This window comes from Thalassophryne amazonica, chromosome 1 (genome assembly GCF_902500255.1).
Source record: "Thalassophryne amazonica chromosome 1, fThaAma1.1, whole genome shotgun sequence".
NCBI lineage: Eukaryota > Metazoa > Chordata > Actinopteri > Batrachoidiformes > Batrachoididae > Thalassophryne > Thalassophryne amazonica.
The window spans coordinates 23,102,013-23,129,666 of NC_047103.1; the positions used below are offsets into that span (position 1 = coordinate 23,102,013).

At 41.8% G+C, this 27,654-nt stretch overlaps 2 protein-coding genes across 4 annotated transcripts; one reads left to right on the plus strand and one right to left on the minus strand.

Moving 5' to 3' along the window:
• si:ch73-173p19.1 lies at window positions 1–20,397 on the plus strand. 3 transcript variants are annotated; one of them, XM_034167163.1, is made up of 18 exons: window positions 1–153; window positions 1,808–1,914; window positions 2,040–2,146; window positions 4,928–5,088; window positions 7,431–7,586; window positions 11,654–12,092; window positions 12,220–12,309; window positions 13,048–13,138; window positions 13,256–13,479; window positions 13,599–13,841; window positions 14,416–14,514; window positions 14,644–14,840; window positions 14,946–15,117; window positions 15,197–15,353; window positions 15,490–15,643; window positions 18,356–18,467; window positions 18,542–18,713; window positions 19,109–20,397. In XM_034167163.1, the coding sequence occupies exons 1-18, from the start codon at window positions 133–135 to the stop codon at window positions 19,116–19,118; spliced, it is 2,712 nt and encodes a 903-aa protein (XP_034023054.1). In that variant the 5' UTR covers window positions 1–132; the 3' UTR covers window positions 19,119–20,397. The 3 variants fall into 3 exon arrangements, with proteins under 3 accessions (XP_034023054.1, XP_034023049.1, XP_034023059.1); XM_034167158.1 differs by having other exon boundaries at window positions 14,644–14,837; window positions 14,943–15,117; XM_034167168.1 differs by having other exon boundaries at window positions 4,931–5,088; window positions 14,644–14,837; window positions 14,943–15,117.
• On the minus strand, window positions 20,262–27,654 carry LOC117507331 (ATP-binding cassette sub-family F member 2-like). The gene is given in 16 exon segments (XM_034167177.1): window positions 20,262–20,809; window positions 21,074–21,277; window positions 21,355–21,483; window positions 21,576–21,638; window positions 21,720–21,830; window positions 21,915–22,004; window positions 22,125–22,244; window positions 23,469–23,564; window positions 23,731–23,833; window positions 23,915–24,010; window positions 24,149–24,249; window positions 24,251–24,321; window positions 24,451–24,630; window positions 27,133–27,345; window positions 27,506–27,559; window positions 27,562–27,654. Coding segments are annotated over 16 exon segments (1,833 nt in total). The 5' UTR covers window positions 27,644–27,654; the 3' UTR covers window positions 20,262–20,689.

Consider the following 27,654-nt stretch of genomic DNA (forward strand, 5'->3'; position numbering starts at 1 on the left):
GGAGCCGTGCTGTGAGCTTTTTATAGATCAGTGGCTGCGCGGTCAGCAGACAAAAACAGGAAGTCAACAAAGTTAAAGAAAAATAAAGTCAGTTTCACTTTACTCTTTCTACACTACCGTTGAAACGGCGGCATGAATTCTGCTGCCTCGTCGGTAAGCTGCAGCTAACTAACTCGGTTTGAATATGACACTGTTGTTGAACAGTAACATTAGCTAACTAGCTGCTTTAGCCTTGCTAATGTTAGCTGCTAGCTGCAGGCGAACTGCGTTTGTTGACACCCTTCACTGTCACAGAGGCGTGACAGTTTACTGAGCTAACATTGGCCCATTTAGCTTAACTTTGCTGACTTTAGCCTGTTTGAGACTAAAATGAGGTTACGTTAGTCTCAAAACAGAGTTTGAAGGCGCTTCTGTCTGATCAGATTCAGTGGAGAACAAATACTGAGTGTAAAGTTGTATAAGATTCAGAAACATGTTAGGACAAACTACAACCCTAATAATAAAATGATTAACAGGACTAAGCTGGTTCAGAAAATTTATAATAATATAGCAGTAACAACAACAGTTATAATGAAGTTATGATTGTCAGTTTCAAGTTAAAAAATATTTTTTGTTGGTGTGCTATCTGATATGACAAAACAATGACAGTTATTGTTGAAAGCTCAAGAATAAAATGATTGTAATTACAACCTGATTTTCTCATACTGTTATATTGCAGGGGACTGCTTAAAAAAATTATTGATTGATTATTGATATGGTACTGTATTCCCTAACTTTGTAGGCCATTCACTAACAAACCGCAGTGTATGTACGGCAGCCAATAAGAAACTGCTGTGATTATTGCACGATAAAGAGGGATGTCATGGCTCAAATCTGTACAGGAGCCAATTGATGAATTTCAAGTAAAAAAACGTAGGTAATAGGGGACCCTGATCAATGCAAACACTGACAGGTTTTTTTAAAGGAAAAAACAAAACAAAACAGACAAGCTGTCAGAAAGCTTTCAGAATGACTTTATCAAATGTAAAAATGCAACAAGAAATGAATTTTTAAGTTTTAATTCCCTGAGTGGGTTGACAGAATGGGCCCTCACAACATTGGCAGGGTTAGGGTTGTGCATGAACTCGGCCTAGGGTAGGGTTAGCTCTCGGCTCAGTTCATACCCAGGGCCAAGTTCAAATGGGGCCAACTTGTCCTGTATCCCCATTACATTACTTAATTTAAATTACAATGGTGCCATGCTAACAGCAATTTGCTGTTTGTGTATGAACTGTATCGATAGCAACAGCCTAAAAGCCTAACAGCTTTTTTTTTTTTTTTTTTTTTTAAGTGAAATGTGATTGCACATTTTATGTATCTACAATGTATGTACTGATGAATATTGGATAGCTAACAGTTTTCTATTGTATTAGTTATTAGGTATAGTAAATATGCCTAAGACTTGAGGTGAGGTTTATAACTTGATAATTAACTAGTTTATTCAGTAAAATAGACCAAAAAAAAGTTTGATATTTGGATATTTCAAGGTCCTCGCTACATGCTGTGGAATATAGATTGTGATGTCCCTGGGTTTAGACATGGGTGACCTTTGCTTGTGTCTCTCTCGGTCTGTTTCCTGTATCTCTCTCCCTTTCTTTCTCACATACATTGTCTTTGTAGTAATGGCTGAAGTGTCAAGTGTGAAGCACACAAATGTCACTTTTTTCACTCAGAAATGTAGAACTCCTCAAAAGTAGTATTCAGTGCTCAGCACTTTAACTTGCTGTTGTGCCATTCAGTAGCATGTATAATGTGTTGTCTCTTGTAGACTATTGGGGAGTTATTCCTGACCCTCAGGGAGATGGGTTTCACAGAGGAACAGATCCAGGCTGCTGTGCAGGCGGGACATTTTTCTGTTCTAGAGGCCACCGAGTGGTGAGTTTCCCCAGCTGTTGTTATTTTGAATGAGAATTATCAATAATCAATGTAATGAAAGTTTTATAAAAGACTATTATTGAGAGAGTAATGTTAATTTATTATCATCTTCGGTTCAATGATAGGCTCCTGCAGGGTCAGTATCCACGGCATACGTTGGTCAACAAGTCCCCCCAGCAAGCTGAAACAGCATTTTCTGCATTCAACCCTCCTAAAGAAGCAGCACACTCAAGTACGTCTGAATTATATGTTTCCTTTTAACAAGAGAGGTGTGGCTTCGAGCTATTTGGACCACTCAAAGTAGTTGTAGTAAATTGTTTCTTCTTCTTTACTGTAAGCTGTGGCTGGAAATGGAAATGCTTTGCACTAATTCAGCCTTGTTAAGAGGATACGGTTTTGTGAATTGGAGCTACATAAACACATCAAATCTCTTTGATGTAATATGTATATAATTATGTCTTTTGTATTTGTAAGGACATAAATGGTTTATGAAAGCTTGGGACTCCGACGAGGGCGGTCGCATCTCCTCCACTCTCCCTTATCTCTGCTTTTAACCTTCAAGTCCCTACTTCACCAGACTGTGAATTCCTCAAAACTACGAGGTCTCTTAGATAATAAACCGACCCTTTTATTTTTTTTTTTAACTATATGGATTTGAATGACATGCGATTACACCAATCATGCTTGAACCCTCGTGCGCATGCGTGAATTTTTTCACGCGTGTCGGTGACGTCATTTCCCTGTGGGCAGGCCTTGAGTGAGATGTGGTCCCGCCCTCTCGGCTGAATTCCTTTGTTTCACACGCTGCTCGAGACGGCGCGCGTTGCTTTATCAAAATTTTTTCTGGACCTGTGAGGAATATCCGAGTGGACACTATTCGAGAAATTAAGCTGGTTTTCTGTGAAAAGTTTAACGGCTGATGAGAGATTATGGGGTGTTTCTGTTGGTGTAAGGACTTCCCACGGAGCGGGACGTCCTGCAGCGCTTCCAGGCGCTGTCGTCGGCCTGTTTCGAGCTGAAAACATCCTAATTTAATTCACCCAGGACATCGTGAGAGAACAGAGAAGATTCAGAAGAGGCCGGCATGAGGAATTTATGTGGACATTCCACTGTTTAAGGACATTTTTTTAATGAAAGACGTACGCGCAAATTCGCCGAGTCGTTTCCGTGACGACTCGGCAAATCTGTGTGCGCCGCGACAGGAAAAACACCTCCGTGTTGAAAACCATTTGTAGAATTCAGGCGGCTTTTAATGGCTTTCAACAAGTGAGTAACTGAGAAATTGTTTAACAGCTTGGGCATGTTCCAACTTGCCCGTTAAGATTTCCAACGGAGGTGTTTTTCCTGCCGCGACCCCCCGCGGTCGGGTCCAGCCCGACATGCGACTCTGCCCGCACGTTCTTTCATTACAAAATGACCGTTAACAATGGAATGTCCGAATAAACTCCTCATGCCGACTTCTTCTGAAAGTTCTCTGTTCTCTGACGACTTACTGCGTCAACAGAGCCTGAAATGTGGAAGTTTTCAACTTGAAACGGCGAGACGCTGCCGCCTCAAAGCGCAGATCGCCGTCAGGCGCCGTGGACCGTCCTTAAAGCGACACTACCAGACCAAAATCTCTCATCAGCCGTTAAAATTTTTACCGAAAACCAGCTGAATTTATTGAATGGTGTCCACTCAGTTGTGCCTTACAGTTTTGAAAAAATTTTTATCAAACAAAGCAACAGTCTCTGAGCCATTCCTAAACAATGAAAAAAATCGACGAGCGGGTGGACGACTCCTCACTCAAAGACTGCCCACAGGCGAATGACGTAACCGACAGGCGTGAAAAAACTCTCGCATGCCCACGAGGGTTCAAGCATGTCTGATGTAATCACACGTGATTCAAATCCATATGGTTTTTGAAAAAAATAATAAGGTCGGATACTTTTCTAATAGACCTCGTATATTGGATTCTGGAGCTATTGGATTAACCATGGAATTGATCAGCTGGTCTCTGAACGCTATTTACACCATTTTTTCTACAAGAAGGTCAGGACCGGGGGATCCTGCCTGCCCAGATGGAACATATCCTGCGGGCTATATCCTCGACTCCTGGAGTTCCTGGCGTGTGGCATGCTTGGCGCCTTTCTCTGTTTAGGATGTCGAGGATTTATTCATTTTTTAGTCTCATGGCAGCAGGGCTGGTACTTTTTGGCTTATGTGCTGCCCTGATCTGCCGGAAAATTGACAAGACAGCGGCATCAAGAACCACGGGCCCTCGCTTGTCCGTCATGATTAATGAGCTTGGCAAGGCAGTGCATTCTCAGACTGCATTGACTCTTGAACTCAGATGCAAATTGGATGACACCTTGGAGCTGATGCCTGCCTTGCAGTTGAAGCTGAAGGTTTCAGAGGCCAGTGAATATTCTTAATTCATAATTGGGATTTGGCTGTTCAAGTGGGAACTGTTAAAAGTGTTTTTCACTGCTCGGCTGCAACACTACAGGCTATCTAGCCTCAAGGTCAATTGCCCATTGTTTACCTCCAGAGGAATTTATTCAGGCTCTGGTGAGATTATTTGGCTCCATTCTTATCTCAACCCACAAGGACAATAAACTGACAGACTTACACATGGACTGAAGCATGCTCCAGTTTTCTCCTCTTACCTCTCTTCCTGCCCCTCCCCCCCTGCGGCAGGCCCCCGTTCTTCCCAAGCTGGCAGGCGGCGCGACTTGACAGTTGCAGCGGCTACCAACACACTCACATCGCCTCAATTGGAAAACGGACTGTTTCAAGTTTAGTGCACATAAACAATGTCAAATGTATATGTGTTGTCTTAATTCTGATGTGTACCATTATTACGGTAAACAAGTAATAATTGTAGATCAGTTGCTGTTTGTATGTGGAATGTGAGTGCAGAAATCTCGTTGTTATAAGGACAATGACAATAAAAGCTATCTATCTATCTAGGTTTACATCAGTGATGTTACTTTATGGTTACATCTTATTAGAGTGTTTCTGACTTGAATCGCAGACCCTTCATTGGTGCTGAGACCACCGCAGCCCTATTCCCCATCTTCAGACCCACTACCAGTGGTATCTCGCATCAAGCATGACAACAGCAACTTTGAAGAACAAGAGAGGCAACGTGTAGCTCAGGAGGCCAGGGCAGAGAAAAAACACAAGCAACGGGTCAGTGAACCTTAATATTACTAATAAAATTCAGACAGATTGGTAATTTATTTCCATGGGACAGTGGGGAAAATAAGTATTTGACCCCCTGTCAGTTTTGCAGGTTTTCCCACCTACAAAGAATGGAGAGGTCTGTAATTTTTATCATAGGTACACTTCAACTGTGAGAGACAGAATCTAAAAAAAAAATCCTGAAAATCACATTGTATGATTTTTAAATTATTAAATTGCATTTTATTGCATAAAATAAGTATTTGACCCCCTAGAAAAACAGAGCTTAACAATTGGTACAGAAACATTTGTCTGCCATTACAGAGGTCAGACGTTTCCTGTAGTTCTTGACCAAGTTTTCATACACTGCAACAGGGATTTTGGTCCACTCCTCCATACAGATCTTCTCCAAATCTTTCAGGTTTGGAGTTTCAGCTCCCTCCAAAGATTTTCTATTGAGTTCAAGTCTGGAGACTGGCCAGGCCACTCCAGGACCTTGAAATGCTTCTTACGGAGCCCCTCCTTTGTTGCCCTGGCTGTGTGTTTGGGGTCATTGTCATGCTGGAAGACCCAGCCATGACCCATCTTCAATGCTATTATTGAGGGAAGGAAAGTTGTTTGCCATAATCTCGCAATACATGACCCCATCCATCCTCCCTTCAATACGGTGCAGTCGTCCTGTCCCCTTTGCAGAAGAGCAGCCCCAGAGTTTGATGTTTCCACCCCCATGCTTCACGGTTGGGATGGTTTTCTTGAGGTTGTTCTCATCCTCTAAACATGGTAAGTGGAGTTGATTCCAAAAAGCTCTATTTTGGTCTCATCTGACCACATGACCTTCTCCCATGCCTCCTCTAGATCATCCAGATGGTCACTGGTGAACTTCAGACGGGTGTGGACGTGTGCTGGCTTGAGCAGGGGGACCTTGCTGCCCTGCAGGATTTTAAACCATGACAGCATCATGTGTTACTAATGTAATCTTTGTGACTGTGGTCCCAGCTCTCTTCATGTCATTGACCAGGTTCTCCTGTGTAGTTCTGAGCTTTCTCAGAATCAGACAGTCATCTTGTGTTTCTTCCACTTTCTAATAAATAATCATAACAGTTGTTGTCTTCTTCCAAGGTGCTTGCCTCTTGTCCTGTAGTCCATCCCAGCCTTGTGCAGGTCTAAAGTTTTGTCCCTGGTGTCCTTACACAGCTCTTTGGTCTTGCTATGGTGGACAGGTTGGAGTGGGATTGATTGAGTGTGTGAACAGGTGTTTTTATACAGGTAACAAGTTCAAACAGGTGCAGTTAATACAGGTAAAGAGTGCAGAATAAGAGGGCTTCTTAAAGAAAAATTAACAGGTCTGTGTGAGCCAGAATTCTTGCTGGTTGGTAGGGGGTCAAATACTTATTTTATGCAGTAAAATGCAAATTACTTATTTAAAAATCATACAATGTGATTTTCTGGATTTTGTTTTTTAGATTCTGTCTCTCACAGTTGAAGTGTACCTACGATAAAAATAACAGACCTCTCCATTCTTTGTAGGTGGGAAAACCTGCAAAACTGACAGGGGGTAAAATATTTATTTTCCCCACTGTAGGTGCAAGTGCATGCTTGCTTCCCAATGACTAGGTTTCCTGTTCAAGGCCAACTCTGCCCTCTTCTTCTTAAACATCTAGACTTGAGTTCAGAAGGGCATCCAATGTGAAACATGCAAAATCTTCTTTGAAACTGGAGGGGGATGGATTTAAAAGAATTTGGGAAAACTGGATAGAGTACGCAAAACCAATTAGGTCTGATTTTATCTGAGACCTACATAGAAAAAAAAACCCTAGTTCATAGCTACAGAAGTTGGAATGTTTGTTCCTTTTTTTTTTCCTTTTTCCCCGCGACCCGACTCCGGATAAAGCGGAAGAAAATGGATGGATGGATGGATGGATGGATGGATGGTTGGTATCTTATTATATTCACTACACTGGTAACATCATAAAACTTTGTTTTGGTACAGTGTAAATAAGTACTATGTCTTGGACCTAATTTTATTTGTGTACATCAAAAGGTACAGTCAGTCTCTTTCTTTCTTTCTTTTTGTTTAAAGTGTTTTTCATGTTTAAAGATATTATTTTGAGGGGGGCAATTGTGTACCAGCTGTAAGCAGAATGTATGTTATAATGTTCAATAAAAAGAAAAAAACAACAAAAAAAGAAACATGCCAAATCAGCATGCTGATCCAACCTGGACCCTGAGCAACCCTGCGAGAAGCTAAAAGGAAATGATTTAGCTGATTGTTAGTGTGGTACCACACAGAGAGGGAAACCCATTAGATGTGTAATTTTCAATGATATCATCTTGTTTTGTTGACTTTCTAGGAACGTGAGTTGGTGCTAAAGCGGATAGCTGATGACCGGAGAAGCTTGCAGGAGAAGAACCAGAGCCGTGCCATCACAGAGACGTCTCCTACAAGTGAAGGACAGAAGCTTGAAGGAAAGATGGAGAGGAATGTTGATAACAACTGTATCCTCATGGTATGTTTCATAGAACTGTCATATCATCCATATAGTATTTTATTAAACCAAAAGACAACATACAAACAAACAAAATCAATCAATCAATTTTTTTTATATAGCGCCAAATCACAACAAACAGTTGCCCCAAGGCGCTTTATATTGTAAGGCAAGGCCATACAATAATTATGTAAAACCCCAACGGTCAAAACGACCCCCTATGAGCAAGCACTTGGCTACAGTGGGAAGGAAAAACTCCCTTTTAACAGGAAGAAACCTCCAGCAGAACCAGGCTCAGGGAGGGGCAGTCTTCTGCTGGGACTGGTTGGGGCTGAGGGAGAGAACCAGGATAAAAGACATGCTGTGGAGGGGAGCAGAGATCGATCACTAATGATTAAATGCAGAGTGGTGCATACAGAGCAAAAAGAGAAAGAAACAGTGCATCATGGGAACCCCCCAGCAGTCTACGTCTATAGCAGCATAACTAAGGGATGGTTCAGGGTCACCTGATCCAGCCCTAACTATAAGCTTTAGCAAAAAGGAAAGTTTTAAGCCTAATCTTAAAAGTAGAGAGGGTGTCTGTCTCCCTGATCTGAATTGGGAGCTGGTTCCACAGGAGAGGAGCCTGAAAGCTGAAGGCTCTGCCTCCCATTCTACTCTTACAAACCCTAGGAACTACAAGTAAGCCTGCAGTCTGAGAGCGAAGCGCTCTATTGGGGTGATATGGTACTACGAGGTCCCTAAGATAAGATGGGACCTGATTATTCAAAACCTTATAAGTAAGAAGAAGAATTTTAAATTCTATTCTAGAATTAACAGGAAGCCAATGAAGAGAGGCCAATATGGGTGAGATATGCTCTCTCCTTCTAGTCCCCGTCAGTACTCTAGCTGCAGCATTTTGAATTAACTGAAGGCTTTTTAGGGAACTTTTAGGACAACCTGATAATAATGAATTACAATAGTCCAGCCTAGAGGAAATAAATGCATGAATTAGTTTTTCAGCATCACTCTGAGACAAGACCTTTCTGATTTTAGAGATATTGCGTAAATGCAAAAAAGCAGTCCTACATATTTGTTTAATATGTGCTTTGAATGACATATCCTGATCAAAAATGACTCCAAGATTTCTCACAGTATTACTAGAGGTCAGGGTAATGCCATCCAGAGTAAGGATCTGGTTAGACACCATGTTTCTAAGATTTGTGGGGCCAAGTACAATAACTTCAGTTTTATCTGAGTTTAAAAGCAGGAAATTAGAGGTCATCCATGTCTTTATGTCTGTAAGACAATCCTGCAGTTTAGCTAATTGGTGTGTGTCCTCTGGCTTCATGGATAGATAAAGCTGGGTATCATCTGCGTAACAATGAAAATTTAAGCAATACCGTCTAATAATACTGCCTAAGGGAAGCATATATAAAGTGAATAAAATTGGTCCTAGCACAGAACCTTGTGGAACTCCATAATTAACTTTAGTCTGTGAAGAAGATTCCCCATTTACATGAACAAATTGTAATCTATTAGACAAATATGATTCAAACCACCGCAGCGCAGTGCCTTTAATACCTATGGCATGCTCTAATCTCTGTAATAAAATTTTATGGTCAACAGTATCAAAAGCAGCACTGAGGTCTAACAGAACAAGCACAGAGATGAGTCCACTGTCCGAGGCCATAAGAAGATCATTTGTAACCTTCACTAATGCTGTTTCTGTACTATGATGAATTCTAAAACCTGACTGAAACTCTTCAAATAGACCATTCCTCTGCAGATGATCAGTTAGCTGTTTTACAACTACCCTTTCAAGAATTTTTGAGAGAAAAGGAAGGTTGGAGATTGGCCTATAATTAGCTAAGATAGCTGGGTCAAGTGATGGCTTTTTAAGTAATGGTTTAATTACTGCCACCTTAAAAGCCTGTGGTACATAGCCAACTAACAAAGATAGATTGATCATATTTAAGATCGAAGCATTAAATAATGGTAGGGCTTCCTTGAGCAGCCTGGTAGGAATGGGGTCTAATAAACATGTTGATGGTTTGGATGAAGTAACTAATGAAAATAACTCAGACAGAACAATCGGAGAGAAAGAGTCTAACCAAATACCGGCATCACTGAAAGCAGCCAAAGATAACGATACGTCTTTGGGATGGTTATGAGTAATTTTTTCTCTAATAGTTAAAATTTTGTTAGCAAAGAAAGTCATGAAGTCATTACTAGTTAAAGTTAATGGAATACTCAGCTCAGTAGAGCTCTGACTCTTTGTCAGCCTGGCTACAGTGCTGAAAAGAAACCTGGGGTTGTTCTTATTTTCTTCAATTAGTGATGAGTAGAAAGATGTCCTAGCTTTACGGAGGGCTTTTTTATAGAGCAACAGACTCTTTTTCCAGGCTAAGTGAAGATCTTCTAAATTAGTGAGACGCCATTTCCTCTCCAACTTACGGGTTATCTGCTTTAAGCTACGAGTTTGTGAGTTATACCACGGAGTCAGACACTTCTGGTTTAAAGCTCTCTTTTTCAGAGGAGCTACAGCATCCAAAGTTGTCTTCAATGAGGATGTAAAACTATTGACGAGATACTCTATCTCCCTTACAGAGTTTAGGTAGCTACTCTGCACTGTGTTGTTATATGGCATTAGAGAACATAAAGAAGGAATCATATCCTTAAACCTAGTTACAGCGCTTTCTGAAAGACTTCTAGTGTAATGAAACTTATTCCCTACTGCTGGGTAGTCCATCAGAGTAAATGTAAATGTTATTAAGAAATGATCAGACAGAAGGGAGTTTTCAGGGAATACTGTTAAGTCTTCTATTTCCATACCATAAGTCAGAACAAGATCTAAGATATGATTAAAGTGGTGGGTGGACTCATTTACTTTTTGAGCAAAGCCAATAGAGTCTAATAATAGATTAAATGCAGTGTTGAGGCTGTCATTCTCAGCATCTGTGTGGATGTTAAAATCGCCCACTATAATTATCTTATCTGAGCTAAGCACTAAGTCAGACAAAAGGTCTGAAAATTCACAGAGAAACTCACAGTAACGACCAGGTGGACGATAGATAATAACAAATAAAACTGGTTTTTGGGACTTCCAATTTGGATGGACAAGACTAAGAGACAAGCTTTCAAATGAATTAAAGCTCTGTCTGGGTTTTTGATTAATTAATAAGCTGGAATGGAAGATTGCTGCTAATCCTCCGCCCCGGCCCGTGCTACGAGCATTCTGACAGTTAGTGTGACTCGGGGGTGTTGACTCATTTAAACTAACATATTCATCCTGCTGTAAGCAGGTTTCTGTTAGGCAGAATAAATCAATATGTTGATCAATTATTATATCATTTACCAACAGGGACTTAGAAGAGAGAGTCCTAATGTTTAATAGACCACATTTAACTGTTTTAGTCTGTGGTGCAGTTGAAGGTGCTATATTATTTTTTCTTTTTGAATTTTTATGCTTAAATAGATTTTTGCTGGTTATTGGTAGTCTGGGAGCAGGCACCGTCTCTACGGGGATGGGGTAATGAGGGGATGGCAGGGGGAGAGAAGCTGCAGAGAGGTGTGTAAGACTACAACTCTGCTTCCTGGTCCCAACCCTGGATAGTCACGGTTTGGAGGATTTAAGAAAATTGGCCAGATTTCTAGAAATGAGAGCTGCTCCATCCAAAGTGGGATGGATGCCGTCTCTCCTAACAAGACCAGGTTTTCCCCAGAAGCTTTGCCAATTATCTATGAAGCCCACCTCATTTTTTGGACACCACTCAAAATCCAACCCATAACCAAAGCAAAGGAAAAACAAAAACAACCCAAAATAAATTAAATTAACAAAAACACACAGCGGACCAATCAGCAGTTCAAAAAAGAACCAGTGGTTCCTCCAAAGAACTGTAATATCATTAAAGAACAATTTAGTGGGCAGCCAGCAGAGTGTATACCTTGGTTAAGGTAAAACAGGCTCTTCAATGATATTAACTCCACTCCATAATTTCCCAATATTGTTATGCTGGTGAAAGTGGCAGTAACAATAATGGTAATAATAGTTTTATTATTATTATCAGCAGGTAAGATAATTTGCTGTTGTTTGTGTTTTGCTACAGATTCGGCTGCCGTCCGGCGAATCCTTGCGGGAGCGCTTTGCAGCAGATGCCCCTCTGCAGACTGTAGTGGAGCACATCTCTGACCGCCACCCCTCCCTCCCTGCCTTTACTCTCCTCCAGGGTTTCCCACGCAAACGCTTTGGGGAGGCGGAGCTAACTTGTTCGCTGCGCTCGCTTGGCCTCACACCCAATGCTGCATTGTGTATACAGATCACTCCTCCAGAGACACCACAGGATCCACAAAGGCCAGCAGATCAGCCACCTGTTGGACAGAATGACCACGCTTCAAGTGGTGCGTCTCCTCAACCACATGTCCCTGTCCAGGAGGTGGCAGGAAGACAGGACTTTTTTGTTCCCCCGCCATTACCAGACCAGATATTCAGTCCGGCAGCGGTTTATGAAGGGCTCCCTTCACCGTCTGGGCATTCTCACTTCTGGGGTAAAAATAACATATTTTTCTTTGCGTTACTTCAGCACAGACAACAGCCTTCAGTTGTTTCAACACATTTATAGGCTTGTTTAAGAGCATCACAGCAGACTGTTGATTTTCTTGTGCTGATCAACAGGTCAAGGCCAGAGATTGGTTTCTGGTGATGCTGAAGAAGCTCCTGATTTAGAAGATAATGAAGAGGGAGAACCACCTCCCATACTTCATGGTGTGACCCCCAGGACCTTCATCTACACCTTAACATAGAACCAGACTACATTAAAAAATTTTTCTAGTCTTAACATATACTGGAGAGCAGGAATGTAAGTAGATGATCACCAATATGTCCACCTGAGTTTGATTCCCAGTCACACTACTTGTCTCTGTCCTTGGACAAGACACTTAATCTGCATTGTCTTTGTCCACCTATCTGTAAATGGGTACTTTCCTTGACTGGGGAAATAACCTGCATTGGAGTGCCATCCTGTCCACAGGGAGTGGATACAAGGACCAGCACCAATGGCTGTCAGGGCCAATATAAGCCTTCTTCTCTTCAGCACATCCTACATAGCCCCTGAGGCCCATTGGTGTTCATCTCCAGATTCCACAACATCAAGCAAGTGAGATCTACAACTCCCCCTGGACAGGCCGGTACCCATTTATAGCCGGCAGGATTGAGACCATGTAAATTTAGTGTCTTGTCCAAGTACATAGACAGGAAGCATGAGCAGGATTCAAACCCAGGTCTACATATTGGCAGGCCAGCTCCTTATCCACTCAGCTACCTGCTCTACTCTTCATTTCAAAGATAAATTCTGACCTCTCCAACTCAGCTATGATCGGACATAGTACAGTACATAGAAATTGAAAACTGCCCAAGACCAGATAGATTGGATAATAACAGACATTACAGACTCATCTTTGGCATGTTGGTATATCTTTATGAATTATTGTCACACGTGTGTAGGGATGCCGAGGCTGCCTTTCTTTCCAGAAAACAGGATGCATGGAAGATTTGAGCCCAGGCACCAGTGGCCAGAGCAAGGCAATCGACTCAGGTGGGAGTCTAAAATGAATATTCTACAGACTACCTCATATGAGCCTGTATCCTTCTTTTGAGCAGCTTTAACATAACTAATGTCTGTTGGCATACTGTTGTGTTGGTGCATCTCCAGGGAGGGCCCAGTGGAGGATCAAGCAGAACCTGAGGATGTACGAGGTCGGGAGGCTCCTGCAGTAGCAGGTCTGGCTGCGGTGGAGCGTCTGCAAAGAGCTGCTCAGCCTGAGTACCTCATTGCTTCCCAGGAACAGCCATCGCCCAGTAAAAGACCCTTCAGAACACCCAGCGTGCCATCCCTTCGTGCCTTAGCAACACAAGGGACCGTCCACCTCATGATGGGTGACAGATGAATATTCAACATACTGAACAATGTAGTTATATGAATCATGAGATATCCTTTACCTGTTTCATAGTCACTTTGGTGTTTGCTTCTTCTTTTTCAACCACTTGGCTTTTAGTTCCCAGTATGCAGTACAGCAGCAGTCTTGCATGCCTGACCCCAGAACTAGCCGAGCTTCTGCTCAACCACATGATCCGGGAGAGGCTCCTGCGTCCGCGCATCCTGGAGTTCTTCTTCGGCTGCCCGTTGCAGAAGTTTGTCCTTAACTGCTACCCTTATTCCACCAATGAGCTCCTGCGGCAGTTACGGGCCTTCACAGCCCTGAAATATCTAAGCCTGGTCCACTCACCTCTCATCACTGGTATAGTGCATTTGGTTGTGTCCATAAATTAAAAACACTGACAAATACTGAATATGAGCTTGAAGAGGAAATTTGCATTTTAAATTTCAGAGTGTCTGCATTAAAGTCACGTGAACGATGTTGGAATTAAATGCTGAAGAACATCATGGCTTGTTGCCCCATAAAGTGTTTACAGTTGAGATCAAGTGTTGCATTTGAATCTGTTGCTGATAACCATCAATGCAAAGTCCAAAGAGCTGCCACCACTAGAATAATAATAATAATCACGAAAAAAGTCAAATCATACCTAGCAGTAATGGTGAAAACTTTGGTTATTTCCAAATCAACATTTTTTTTCTTTTTTAAACACCTTCAAGACCTAAGATAAGGTGTAGTTGTTGAAAGAAGAATTGTCCCTGCATTATACAATATGACAATAACAATACATCCACTTATTTCCTCTTAGGATTTAGTTATTGGCAAATATTTCAGATGAAACTGTGATTTATTTATTTATTGTTTTGAAGTATGTTTGGTTACATTTTGTGCTGTTTTGTCTTAATAACCTAAACCTGTACTCCCCCCCCAATTCCAGACTTTGGGTTGTCAGTCTTGTCCAACCTGGTGAAGCTCCAGCACCTTAACTTGGCCTCCTGCAGCAAACTGACAGACTCCTGTTTGCAACATGTCACAGGTTTGCTTTTCTCAGCACTCGTATGACTTGTTGACGGCTCTTCATGTGCAGTTACAGTTTTGTGCTGCTTCCTCCACCTCTTGCATAAAACTTTTAACCACTGTCATCACGATGCATTTTATTTTTAAGGTTTGAGAAACCTGAGTTTCCTTTCTCTGGATCAGACCAAAGTGACGGATGCTGGGATGATGTTATATCTCCAGTCAGCTCCGTCCAGCCTCACTCAGCTCAGCCTGAACCAGACGGCAGTGACTGAAGCCACCCTGGCCGTCCTACCAACCTGCGTACCACAGCTGTGGCTCCTCAGCATCAAACACACTATGGTCCGTCAGCTCCACTCAAGCACATCAGATTTAAATCTTGCTTTGATTTGTGGTTCAGTTTTGTCACTTTAACTCACCCTGTCGTGGTGGGTGGTGTTCCATCAGATTACTGATGTGTCAGCTTTATCCGAGCTGACCAACCTGCAGACTCTCTACTTAGATGGAACAGAAGTGACAGAAGTCTCCCTGGAGAAACTCGCCACCCACCCTGCCTTGTCTTCTCTGAGTCTGGCAGGAATCCCTGTCGTGGATGGGAACCACGCCCTGCAGATCATCTCAGGTTGATGAAGGAACCTTCATATTCAGCAGACAGTAAACCAGTGAAAAAGAGGGACCTAATGTCTGTCTGTTCCTTTCAGATCTAAAGTTGACTCAGTTGACCCTTCCAGGGCGTCACTGTGTGACAGACAGTGGGCTATCGTTCCTCTCCAGACTCTCCTTGCTCTCCGAGCTCGACCTGAAAGACTACACACAGGTCACAAACCAGGGTGTCAGCCAGCTCTCCAGCCTGATCAGGTCCTTCCTCTAGTTCATCATTTCTACTCTGCTTACTGCACTCAAAGACACAACTTTAGCATTTTGGACATCTAGGCAATTTGTCTTAAAGTCTTACTAATTAAGCAAAAACATTTTTGTTGGGTCCTTTGTGTAGGTTGAAGAAGCTGTCTCTCAGTAATACTCAGGTGACGGATGCAGGACTTCCTCCTCTGCGTGGTCTGCAGGAGCTGGAGGAGCTGTGTTTGGACCGCACAGCCGTCACCAGCCGAGGAGCGGCTGAACTCATTGTCTGTCTGCCACACCTCCAGGTGAGGTGACGGCTCACATCTGTCTTTGTCAGCAGTGGGAGAGAAAAAACAAAACTTTGGGTTGTTCATGTTCCAAGAATTCACATCGTGCAGCAGGAAACTGTGCTTGTTGCGTCTTTGTTCACAACACACCAAAATGATTCCACTTTTTTGTTTTAAGATCCTAGAAAAAGTACAGTGGCTTGCAAAAGTATTCAGCTCCTTGGTATTTCACGCATTTTAATTTTTTCTAAAATGATCTTCCATAGACTCAAACTGAAAACAAATCTCTACAACTTGATATAAATTAATTAAAAATCTAAAAGCCAAGATGATGGGTTGCATAAGTAATCAGCCCCTTTGGTATAATACCTGTAAATCAGTTTAATTGCTAGTTTTTTTTGTTTGTTTTGTTTTTTCCAGACAAGTCAGGAGATGGATACATGAACATTTCCAAGTCACTGAATGTCTTGAACTTTATTTACATCAGTTATGAAGAAATACAAACAATATGGCACTCTATAGTAAATCTGTGTGGAGTAGACAGTTCTCAAAAACTGAGTGACTGTGCAAGAAGAACAGTGAGGAAAGCCACCAAGACACCCAGACAACCCAGATGTTTTCGGCTTCTGTGGCTGTGATTGAAGAAATTGTGCACAGTGGAAATTCTGCGTTTTGTATCTCCAGTTATACAGCTTCATGATGAAGTGATATAGAGGAGGATCTTCTTTCACTAAAACAGCAAATCTAGGCTTGCATCTCATATGTACCTTCTGGCAAATTGTAGGTGAACTTTCAGGTCTTCTTTTTAAGAAAATCCTCCTCTGCTCCACTTCATTGTGAAGCTGTACAGGATATAAAATCCAAAACTTGCACTGTGCACAATTTCTCCAATCACAGCCACAGAAGCCTGTAACATCTTCTGGGTTGTCTTGGTGCCTTCCCTCACTCTTCTCCTTCTTGCACAGTCACTCAGTTTTTCAGAACTGTCCACTTCACACAGATTTACCATAGAGTGCCATACTGTTTGTATTTCTTCATAACTGATGTAAATAAAGACCTATTCAGTAATAAGACATGTTCAGTGACTTGGAAATGTTCATATATCCATCCCCTGACTTGTCTGAAGAAAACTGGCAATAAAAGTGATTTACAGGTATTATACCAAAGGGGCTGATTACTTATGCAACCCATCATCTTGGCTTCTATATTTTTAATTAATTTATGTCAGATTGTAGAGATTTACTTTCAGTTTGAGTTTAAGGAAGATAATTTTAGAAATTTTTAGATTGAGGAGCCTGGTTTACGTTTGTATTTGAAATGTCATAAACAAATTAAAATGTGTGAAATACCAAGGGGCTGAATACTTTTGCAAGCCACTGTATATGGTAGGATTGGATCTGAGGTACAGAACCCATATTTGGCATTTAAATTTTTACCTTGAATTTAAAGCATTTCAAAATTGGCATTATCTGCTGAAATTCAGGTTCTAATGAAGTTGGTGCTCAAACAAAAACTGCAATCTCCGGCATTGTAATACTGGTCAGAGAGCATGTGATGGTGCCACCCATTCCTGCATTCACCAAACTACAGAATGCAACATGCCATTCTTGTATTGTAGGTTTCATCTTGAATAAATATCACATTTTCCCCTTTAGAATTTTTTTTAACACAGTACCTCCATTTTAATAGGTCATAAATAATTGGGCAATCTGAAAATAAGATGACTTGTTACTCTATTGTGGTGGTGTACAGAGGTGAGACTACCGAAATCATCATTGTCCAAGTCACCTTTTCCAACTTAGTGAGCACTGCCCCCACCCCCACCCCACAAAAAAAGCAGAACCCACATTAATGGTTTACCAATTAAAGCCCATTTCATACCACAAACTAGAGCACCGTGCTTGTAGAGTGCTAGCTTCCACCAATACTAATTTCCAATCCCACAAAATTTTACCTTTGAAATATTTTTCAAGGTCAAAGCCCTGTTAGAAGTGACTTTTCATAAACTAAATTAGATCATGTCAGGAGTATGTATTTAGTTCATACAGCTGAATTTTTTTTTTTTTTTTTTGGTGTTATGTTTCTTTTTCCATTTCCGAATTCTTTTTTTCAGATCATTTTCACAGAACATTGGTTTTCTCTGCTATGCACAATTTGTCATTGCTTTTTGGTACTTGGTTTCCAACCAATAATTGGAAGACAGGCATAAAATTGGAACCTCCATTCAATTTTGGTGGTGTAGGTAAATTCATAACAGAAAAGAGTGATTGAGGCACTTTTGATTGAGACACAAAATCTGTAATCTGGATCAGATCCAGTTTAAACTTTGTCAGTCGATAAAGGATACCATCCTCCATAATGCTCCCAAAAAGAATGAAATTACAAATTTTTAAAAATTCAGTGTTAAAGAAAAGGATTTTTCTTGACTTTGACCTTGAAAATTGAATCCGTTCTTGCCTCAGGATACGATAGGCAAGAAACAAACAGGGGTGAAAACATAAACTCCAACTTTGTTGACAGCGATATTTAACAGTCCAATGTCTTTAAGAAATTAATGCAAGCTTGTGCCATAGAGACCGATTGACAAAATAACTGTTAAAGGACACAAGACGGCAGCCAGGTGACTATCTGTCCAGTCATTACAGCAGGAATTAACATGCACTGCCTCTGCTGAATAAATGTAACTATTTTCTTCCATACTTTAGAGCACCTTGTTGATCTGTCTTCTAGGTATTGGGGTTAGCCAGCACTCAGGTGGGCGATAACATTGTGAGGAATGGTCTGATCCACTGTAAACAGCTGGTTAAACTTAATCTCAGCCGCACAAGAATCACAGACAACGGTATGGTCTCACACACGCATGCTGACCTTTAAGGGTTTGGCTACAACCTAAATGACAAAATGTGTCATCTGCAGGTCTCAAATTTTTGAAGAACATACGTCTTGCTCAGGTGAACCTGGATGGAACCGGTGTGAGTCAGACTGGTATTGCGAGCCTCCTTTCTTTGGCCAACATCGGCAGCGTCCGTGCCAGCAACACTCGCCGGATTGCCCCTGATGACGTCTCAGATGAAGAGTGCGAAGCCCAGTGATTGCCGATGTCCCGTGTTTAATCCCCGTGCACCCGAGTGCAGTTGCTGCTGAGCTGTAGCCTTAGAATTCTACGCTGCCACCTGGTATAGTCTGGAAACAGCACGACTAACACTCCTGCACTGTTCCCACTGCAGCTAGTGCCACTAAATCTGTCAGTGCACATTACCAAATGAAGTCTTGCCTATTAAAAAAATAACAAAATAAAGCAGCCATCTTTAATGTTTACATAACTGTTTGACATGAATGTCCGTCTCGCTTCAGTTTTGGAAACTGACCATTCCAGCTTGAAGTGAATACAGCTTTACCCTCAGTCTTTTAAAGCTCATAATCATGTATGTTTTTTCCATCCCAGTATAGTATATTAATTCTCTGCCGTTTATCCGGGTCCAGGTCGCAGTAGACCAAGCATCTTCCTGGGGGATCCCAAGGTGTTCCTAAACCAACTAATAAATATAAACCCTCCAGCATGTCTTGGGTCTTCCTTGGGCCTTCCCCCAGTTGAACGTGGATGGAAAACCTCCCTAGAGAGACAACCAGGGGAACTCAGGTGGCTGGTTTCAATGTGAAGCAAGATCTCCTCAATTCCTCCTGGATCTTAGAGCTTCTCACCCTGTCCCAGAACGTAAGCCCAGATACAGGAGAAATTTCATTTCCGCCACTTGTATCTACTCCTTTGTTCTTTCAGTCATTACCGAACGAACATTCACGATCATAGGTGAGGACAGGAACTTCACGACTGGCCATTACAGCATATGCAGAACATCATACTTTGCCAGTCTGTTGATCTCCAAGACACCAAGACTCTTCCATTTGGGGCAACAACACTCCCAAACCAGAGGGACAACCCACCCTTTTCCAACAGAGGACCATGGTCGCAGTATGATGAAACCAACAGAACCAACCACATGGTCCATAAAAGCAAGAGGTCAAAAAAGCAGAATTGAGGTCACCAAATTGGACAATGCGCAGTCACTGACTGTGGATTGAAATCCTGTCCATGAACATCACAAACAGGATCAGTGACAAGCGGGAGCCCTGGTGTAGCCAAATGCCCACTGGCAACATGTCTGATGTAATCTTGAAAATGTGGACACAGCTCCTACTTTGGTCATACAGAAACACAATCGCATGTTGCAATGACTCTAGTAACCAATACTCCTGCAGCCCCACCCACAATCCCTGTCATACACCTTTTCCCCAAGTCCCCAAAAAGTGTGGACTAATTGGCTGGACTCCCAAGACCCTTCAAATATCCTTGCAGTAGTAATATCTTTAAGTAAGGTACAGAATGCAAAATATTGTCCTGATCTCCATCTTGTGCTCCGTTTATGGTTTTTATGTTGAAGTCGGTTTTAATTTTTAGTGTCGATATGTAAGATCGGATCTATGCAGCCATAAGGACCACAAGCCAAAATCCAAAGCACCGTCATCAGTTTTGTCCTCATTAACAAAGATAGTTTATTTTTCCGCCAGAGGTGATTTTTGATACAAGCACTGTATTCAGAAAAAGAAATTAAAGTCTTCTCTAAATGCTGTTTTTTTTTCCATTTATTTAAACCTTTATTGCATTACATTGTTAAATGAGGCGTGACTGCCCGTTTTAACAGAGGGGAAGTTGACTTCAATATAAAACTAAAAGCTGCTGCATTACATGTGTGAAACAGAACATTTGGACAAAATAACTTTCCTATGAAGATAGTACAAGGGAATGCATTCCAAAAATGCATCAGGTGAATCAGCCAATCAGAGTGCAGCCTGAGGTGAGATTTGGGGGGATTAGGTGTGGTTCAGCATGGTGCATCACTGTCAAACTGTTGGAAATACAACACGTGTACAACCGGCATGTCCAACGAGATGCGTAGGAAGAGTTTCTGTTCCGAGTTTAGGATTGCCCCTGCAAACCGCTCTTGCCCCCGCAGGTCAAATCCATGATGTAAGACAAAGCAGCGCCTCAGTGTTGAGGATGCTGCTTTAGATGTCATGCGCCTGCTGCTTTTCAATCTTTGATTTCAAGTGCTCCTTATATGCCAGGATGTCCCTTTTCCATTTTGTGATTGCTTGATTCTCGCACACCCAGATCTCTTGTGCCACCTAGAAAGACAATGAATTGAAAAAATAAAAAAACTTTAAAACATAAAAGTCCTGGGTAGATTACAACAATGCTGCACACTGGTTGCGATCATGACCAGCAGCCTGCATGTGTTTTAGGTGTGAATTCATCCAATCAGTTTCTTCCCCACGTAACATGAGGTTGAGAGTACAGACGGTGCATGTCATTTGGCCAAAACAGACGTCAACGTTTAGCATTATTGTGGTTCACTCAGGCCTTAATGTGACAGTGTAGCTTTAACGTACCTGCTGAATTAGCCTGAAATCGTGGCTAACAAGCATCATGCCTCCTTCAAACTCGTTGATGGCTTCTGCCAAAGCGTCAATGGTCTCGATATCGAGGTGATTTGTCGGCTCATCCAGGAACAACATGTGAGGGTTCTGCCAGGCCAGCCAGGCAAAACAAACCCGGCACTTCTGACCGTCTGATAAGTTCCTGATTGGACTGACCTGGAAGATGTACACAGCTGTAAGCGTCCGTTCTTACAGACAAATTTTACCATCACGTTGACTTGATTTTAAGTTACCTGCTGTTTTCCTGTCAAGCCATAGCGGCCGATGATCTTCCTCATTTCTTCTTTTTCTTTGATCTCGGGGAAACACTTCATCATGTACTCGAGAGGAGAAAGATCTAGCTCCAGCTGTTCCGTCAGGTGCTACAAGATCAGGAAAAACAAAAGATGTCCGTCACTAAGATTGTAATTCCGCTCCGTGGGAAACGATGCAGTGAACGCAACCCTGCTGGTACCTGGTGATATCTGCCGATCTTGACGTGAGAATGTTTCCGGATCATGCCATCAGTAGGTAGGAGCTACGGAGAGAATAAAGAAAAAGGATGAAGCAGGGATTCTAGGGAACCTTAAGGATGGGATAACCCAGAAACCACACCTACCTCTCCCATGAGCAGTTTCAGCAGTGTGGACTTTCCTGCGCCGTTGGGACCTACCAGCGCAACTCGTGTATCCAAGTCAATACCAAACTCCAGATTTTTATATATGTATGGCTGTAGGAGATGTTAAGATGAGGGCAACTGATAAATGTAGACAACAAAAGCTTCATGCACACTTTAAATGTGAACTGTACTTACAGTGTTGTCACTATATTTGAAGCTCACATTCTGAACCATGATAACAGGAGGAGGAATCTTCCCACAGGGAGGAAAATAAAATGACAGTGTCTGCAGAAGAAAGAAAAGCTAGTAACTGCAAAGCAAAACCATGAGCCTTTGGCCATTTTTTTTCAATAAAGTGTGAGCAAGTAAGTCAGACGTTTCAGTTCAGCAGCTCGAACATAATACCTTGTCATTCACGACTTTTTCGGTTAAGCCTGACGCCACCATCTTCTGCAGTGTCTTCTCTTTACTCTGTGCCTGTCGTGCCAGCTTTGCAGAGCCGTGGCCAAACCTGGCAATGTAATTCTAGGAGATGTTAGAAAAAACAGTGAGTACATCCTCAAGTGCTCAGCTAGATTTTTTTCCCCTTCAAGCAACTTAGAGCAACTAATACATATACAGCAGACAAACTGACAATACGGAGATGGCATGATGTCGGGTGTTGTATCATATTGTAGCAGACATGATGTTTGATACCGATAACAAATACAGTCTGTCACATTTTGTCCCTCCATGAGTGGAGAAGGAGGCCAGGTGGTTTTTCCTCCAGATGAGTATGGAGCTCCTGCACAGGGCTGCATTTCAGTTTGATGTGTTTTGTTCCACACTCTTCTCTTCTGTGACCTTTTTTATAGAATATTTTAGACAAGTATTGGCTGCTCAGATATTTTGATGTCAAAGCAAACTTGGCTTCAAATGACCACGTACAGTACAGTACCACAAGTTGACATGGGGGGGGGGGGGGGGGGGACTTTATGCAGCATATATTGGCAGTATTAAAAATAATCAGATTTAGAAGTTAATTGTCTAGTTGTACAGGGCAGCGCAGTCTCGTGTGAACCCTATCACAGGATTTGACCACTTATGGGGACAGCCGCTCCCATTGCACAATATATACACACAGCATAACTTGACACAGGAAAATAGTGCACCGTTTTGTTTCGGTAGACCAGACTCAGAGGAGTGACCCACATGCTTAAGATCTTTTTCTGTAACCTGAACTAATTCCATACATGCAATTTTGTTTTTGCAGCCATACCTTCCGGTTTAGATTCCCCCCACCCCCGTCACACATGTATGCCGTTATAACCTTTCACAATAAATGTCCGACACATACACTGTTGTTGACGAGCAAGAAATTATAAAGTAATTTTGCAAGAGGCATCTCTGTAAAATAGTTACAATATATTTTTGATGCCATTTTTGTAGGGCGATTGGCACACAAGTGCACATTTCCAAGAACCTGCTTACCTAGAATTTATAACAAGCACAGCAAGTTTGGGACAGCTACCTTGACATGTAGAGCTTGCTTGTCTCTTACCAGCAATAAACTCAGTGCATCTGTGTTAATTATGCATGTTATAATCAGACAGACTCTTATTGATTAGTCATAGAAGATTAGCTAGGTTTTTTTAATTAAGCAACAACTAAATAACAGCTGCAGGGTGATGCGTTTTATTTAATTCGCCGAACTTGACATAGCCCTAACGCGTATTGAAGAAAACCCAACACTTGGTCCCTCTCATTTACCTTCATGTGTGCTATCTGGTCTTGCTCCCAATTGAAGCGCTTCATTTGGTTCTCTTCCAGCTCCTCTCTGGTCTTCACATACTGGTCGTAGTTACCCTGAAAATAAAAATAGATTTGCAGGGTCATCCAAAACATCCAGACACTCAAATCCAAGTACGCACATTACTAGTAACGCACCCCACCATACAGTATAATCTGATCTCGATCCAAGAAGACCTGAACTACTGTTTCTGGCTACCTGGCAGCTGCCACATGTTCTTACCGTGTAATACTTCAGCTTTCTCTGATGTAGATGGATAATGTTGGTGCACACACCATTCAAGAAGTCTTGAGAGTGTGAGATAAGGACAAGGATTCGCTTGAACCTGATAGAAACCAACAGGATGCTCAGTGTACAACCAACTCTTTGGACTACTGAAATGATGAAGTGGGTTATACACACTTACGATTTAAGCTCCTCCTCTAACCACACGCAGGCATCCAGATCCAAGTGGTTGGTGGGCTCATCCAACAGCAGCATGAAGGGTTTAATGAACAGGGCTCTGGAGAAATAAAGGAGCATTAAGATTCTGAAGTATCAAGCAATGAGTTGGTGAAATTAGACCAGCTGCAGCATCTAAGAGATGGAAGGATGGATCAGCGTGGGTCACAGTGTGGTGATTCAATAAACATGTCTTCACCTGGCCAGAGCGACACGCATCCTCCAGCCTCCACTGAAGTCCTTCAGTTTCTTCTGCTGCATAGCAGCACTGAAACCCAAACCGTGGAGGATTCGAGATGCCTCGCATCTCCGCCTTGTCTGCGTCCAGCTCCTCCAGACGCTCGTACAGCTCCATCAGCTTCTCACATTCCGCCTACATAAGAGAAGTTTTAACATCACTACAGGAACAATGCAACTGCATTAGAAAAGCTCAACTCCAAAACTTTGGATTAGACCATTTTGGGATCATTCTTAACCATGCTAGGCAGGGCATTAACTCACAGTCTTCGTGTGCAAGCCTCTCCGCCTCCTTCTCCAGCATTATTCTCTCTTCGTCGACCTCCATGACACAGTGCAGCGCCGTCTTTTCGCTGGGGGCCATCTCTCGTGTCAAATGGTAATATCTATGTGCTCTGGAATGGAATCCTCCCGATGACCATGGCTGACAGAAGCATGGATTTCCTAACAACAAGATAATTAACGTGTAATGTAAACATGTCACAAACAAAGCTACTGTTTGCTTCCATTTGGTTTGGCAATGAAAGCAACGGTGACCCAGTAAAACTTTCTCTCCTGCAGGTGATGAAAGTTTCTGGAAATTACCCCATTTCCAGATTTGGGGTGAAGAGTTTTTTTTGTTTTTTTTTTCCTGCATACTGTTTAATTCAAAATGTCACTTTCATTTGTTCCACAGTGCTCAAAGTATTCACACACACAAAAAGTTAAAAACCATAGTGAAACTTTGATCAGTCATTGTCTTGATTTGGACATTAAAGGAGGCCATTAGGATGGCCCATTTTCATTTGTGTAATATTCCAAAAATTAGACCTGTCCTTTCAATTGTGGAAGCAGAAATTTTATTCACACCTTTATTTCTTCCAGAATTGACTACTGTAATGTTTCATTTTTTTGGATGGCCACATAAGAGTACGAGATGTCTACAGATGGTACAGACAACTAAGGGCAGAGTTTGTGATGAAAATCAGGAGGTTCGATTCACATCACACCAGTTCCGGCTTCCCTTCACTGGCACCCTGTGACTAAGAGCAGATTCCAAGGTTTTCTTGTGGACATATAAGGCTCTAATAGTCATGCACCCATCTATCTTGCTAAACTTGTAAAGCCTTATGCACCTACTAGTACCCTGCAGTAGTTGGATGCAGACTTGTTCTGTGTCCCAAGGGTTAAAAAGACGTCTGCAGGTTCTAGAGCCTTTTCCTGCAGTGCTCCTACCTTGTGGAATAGCCTGCCTGTTGGGATTCAAAAGGCAACCTCCACTGACGCTTAAGACTAGTATTAAAACCCATTTATGTTTATTACCATTGTTACTTTTATGGTTTTAGGCCTCTTAAATATTTTGCTTGTACAAAATGACTTACTCTGTGATATAATTCGGCAAAAATGTGTCAATTGTACAATATTATAATGTCATATTATCAACCTAGAGCGATTTTTACCAAGCTACAGTAAATTCATCTGTGTGTGAGAGGAGTTGATTTCAGAATGCAAGCACCCACTGATGAAACTGATGGAATCTAGCTTTGTTAATCAAGGTCTATAACTCTGGTAAATGAGCCCAACTCAACAAAATGATAATATGTGTATTATCAACTTATAACAAGGATTTGTACCTGTACCAAGTTGCTTGAAATTCCATCTAAAAGTGTGACGAGCTGATTTCACAATGCAGGCACCCACTCATGAAACTGACAGAGTTTACATTTATTAAAGGCCATAACTCTGGTAAAATGGGCCCAACTCAAATGATGTGTATTACCAGCATACAACAAAAACTTGTACGAAGTTTCACAAAATTCCTCTTAAGAGTGTGAGAAGAGCTCATTTCAAAATGCAGACACCCACTCATGAAACTGACACACTCAAGGGCCATAATGCTGGTAAAAATGAGCTCAACTCAAATGATATGATAATATGCATATTATCAGGTGAGGTGATGGTCTTGTAGTTAAGCGTTGCGTTTCAGACCAGAGGAAACTCGGTTTCAAACCCCAGCCTGACCAGAAAATCACTAGGGACCTTGGGCAAGGTCCTTTATCCCCAACTTGCTCCCGGTGTGTAGTAAGCGCCTTGCATTGCAGCACCCTGACATCGGTGTGCGAGTTTGTTTGTGTGAATGAGGCATAATTGTGAAGCGCCTTGAGCATCTTGATGGAGATGGAAAAGCACTATATAAATGCAGTCCATTTACCATTTTATCAATCTATAACAATGATTTGTACCAAGTTGCGTGAAATTCCATCAAAAAAAATGTGAGGAGTTGATTTCAGAATGCAGGCACCCAGACATGAAAATGACAGAATCTAGCTTTATTAATCAAGGGCCATAACTCTGGTATAATGGGCCCAACTCAAATGATATGATACTATGCATATTACCAACCTATAACAAGGACTTGTACCAAGTTTCACGGAATTCCTCCTAAAAATGTAAGGAGTTGATTTCAGAACGCTTATACCCTTTTTTGGGACAGCCTGATGGAAATCACTACAACACAATTCCCCTTTGGGCTGTTGGCCAGTGGGAGATAAAAAAAAAAAACAAAAAAAAAACTGACAATATAACATGAAACAATGCAAAACAGTCAAAAGGCACTACACCTACATACACGCTAATGGTCGCTTATTGGAACAAACATTAAGTAAACCTTCAACTGCAGTACAAATAGCTGTAATTTTATGATTTGCACAGAAATAAGAGGTAATTCATAATGACTGAAGTTCATATTAAAATTTTCAATTTTGTAAAAAATTAAATATCTAGCACACTTAAAAGAAAAGGCAGGTCACAGTTGATGATAACACAGTTTGCACAATCATATAATCCTAACCACAAGCAGTGTTTATTTTCATTGTAAAACGCTTCATCTTAGCAGAGATGCTGTTCCAGTTTATTGGATAAAGTAGCTCCCAACAAAAACTCCCAGTGCCATTGGAACACGGTTACCTGTGCCGTTAAGACCAATAAGGCCGTAGCGTCTACCCGAGTTGAGCTCCAGGCTTGTGTCCGATAGCAGCTCTTGCCCATGAAAGGTGAGGGACAGACTGCTAATGTGAACATCAGTGCTGTTGGGGTGCGACGCCAAAACACCCGTCACTGCCCGCGCCTCTGTCTTCCGTAGCTCAAATTCATCCAGCTCCTTTGTCAAACTGTCAATACCTATCAAAATAAAAATCTCAATAATTTTGCATACATTTCAAGATAAAAGTGGAACACATCACAAGGTCGCAACTTTTCATTTAATGCATAGTCTCCACAAATCCAATTTGGCAAAGACATAACCTCAAGCAGAAATGTGTTCAGGGGTCATTTCGCTCACCATTGCTTTCTGCTCCATTACTCTGGATTTCTGGTTGTTCAATTTCATCATTACTTCATCTGCTTTCTTGGTACGTTGACGGGCTTTGGCAGCCTCCTTCTTCTTTGCTGCCTTTTTCTTGGCCAAGTCGGATGGCATGGTTGTGTAAA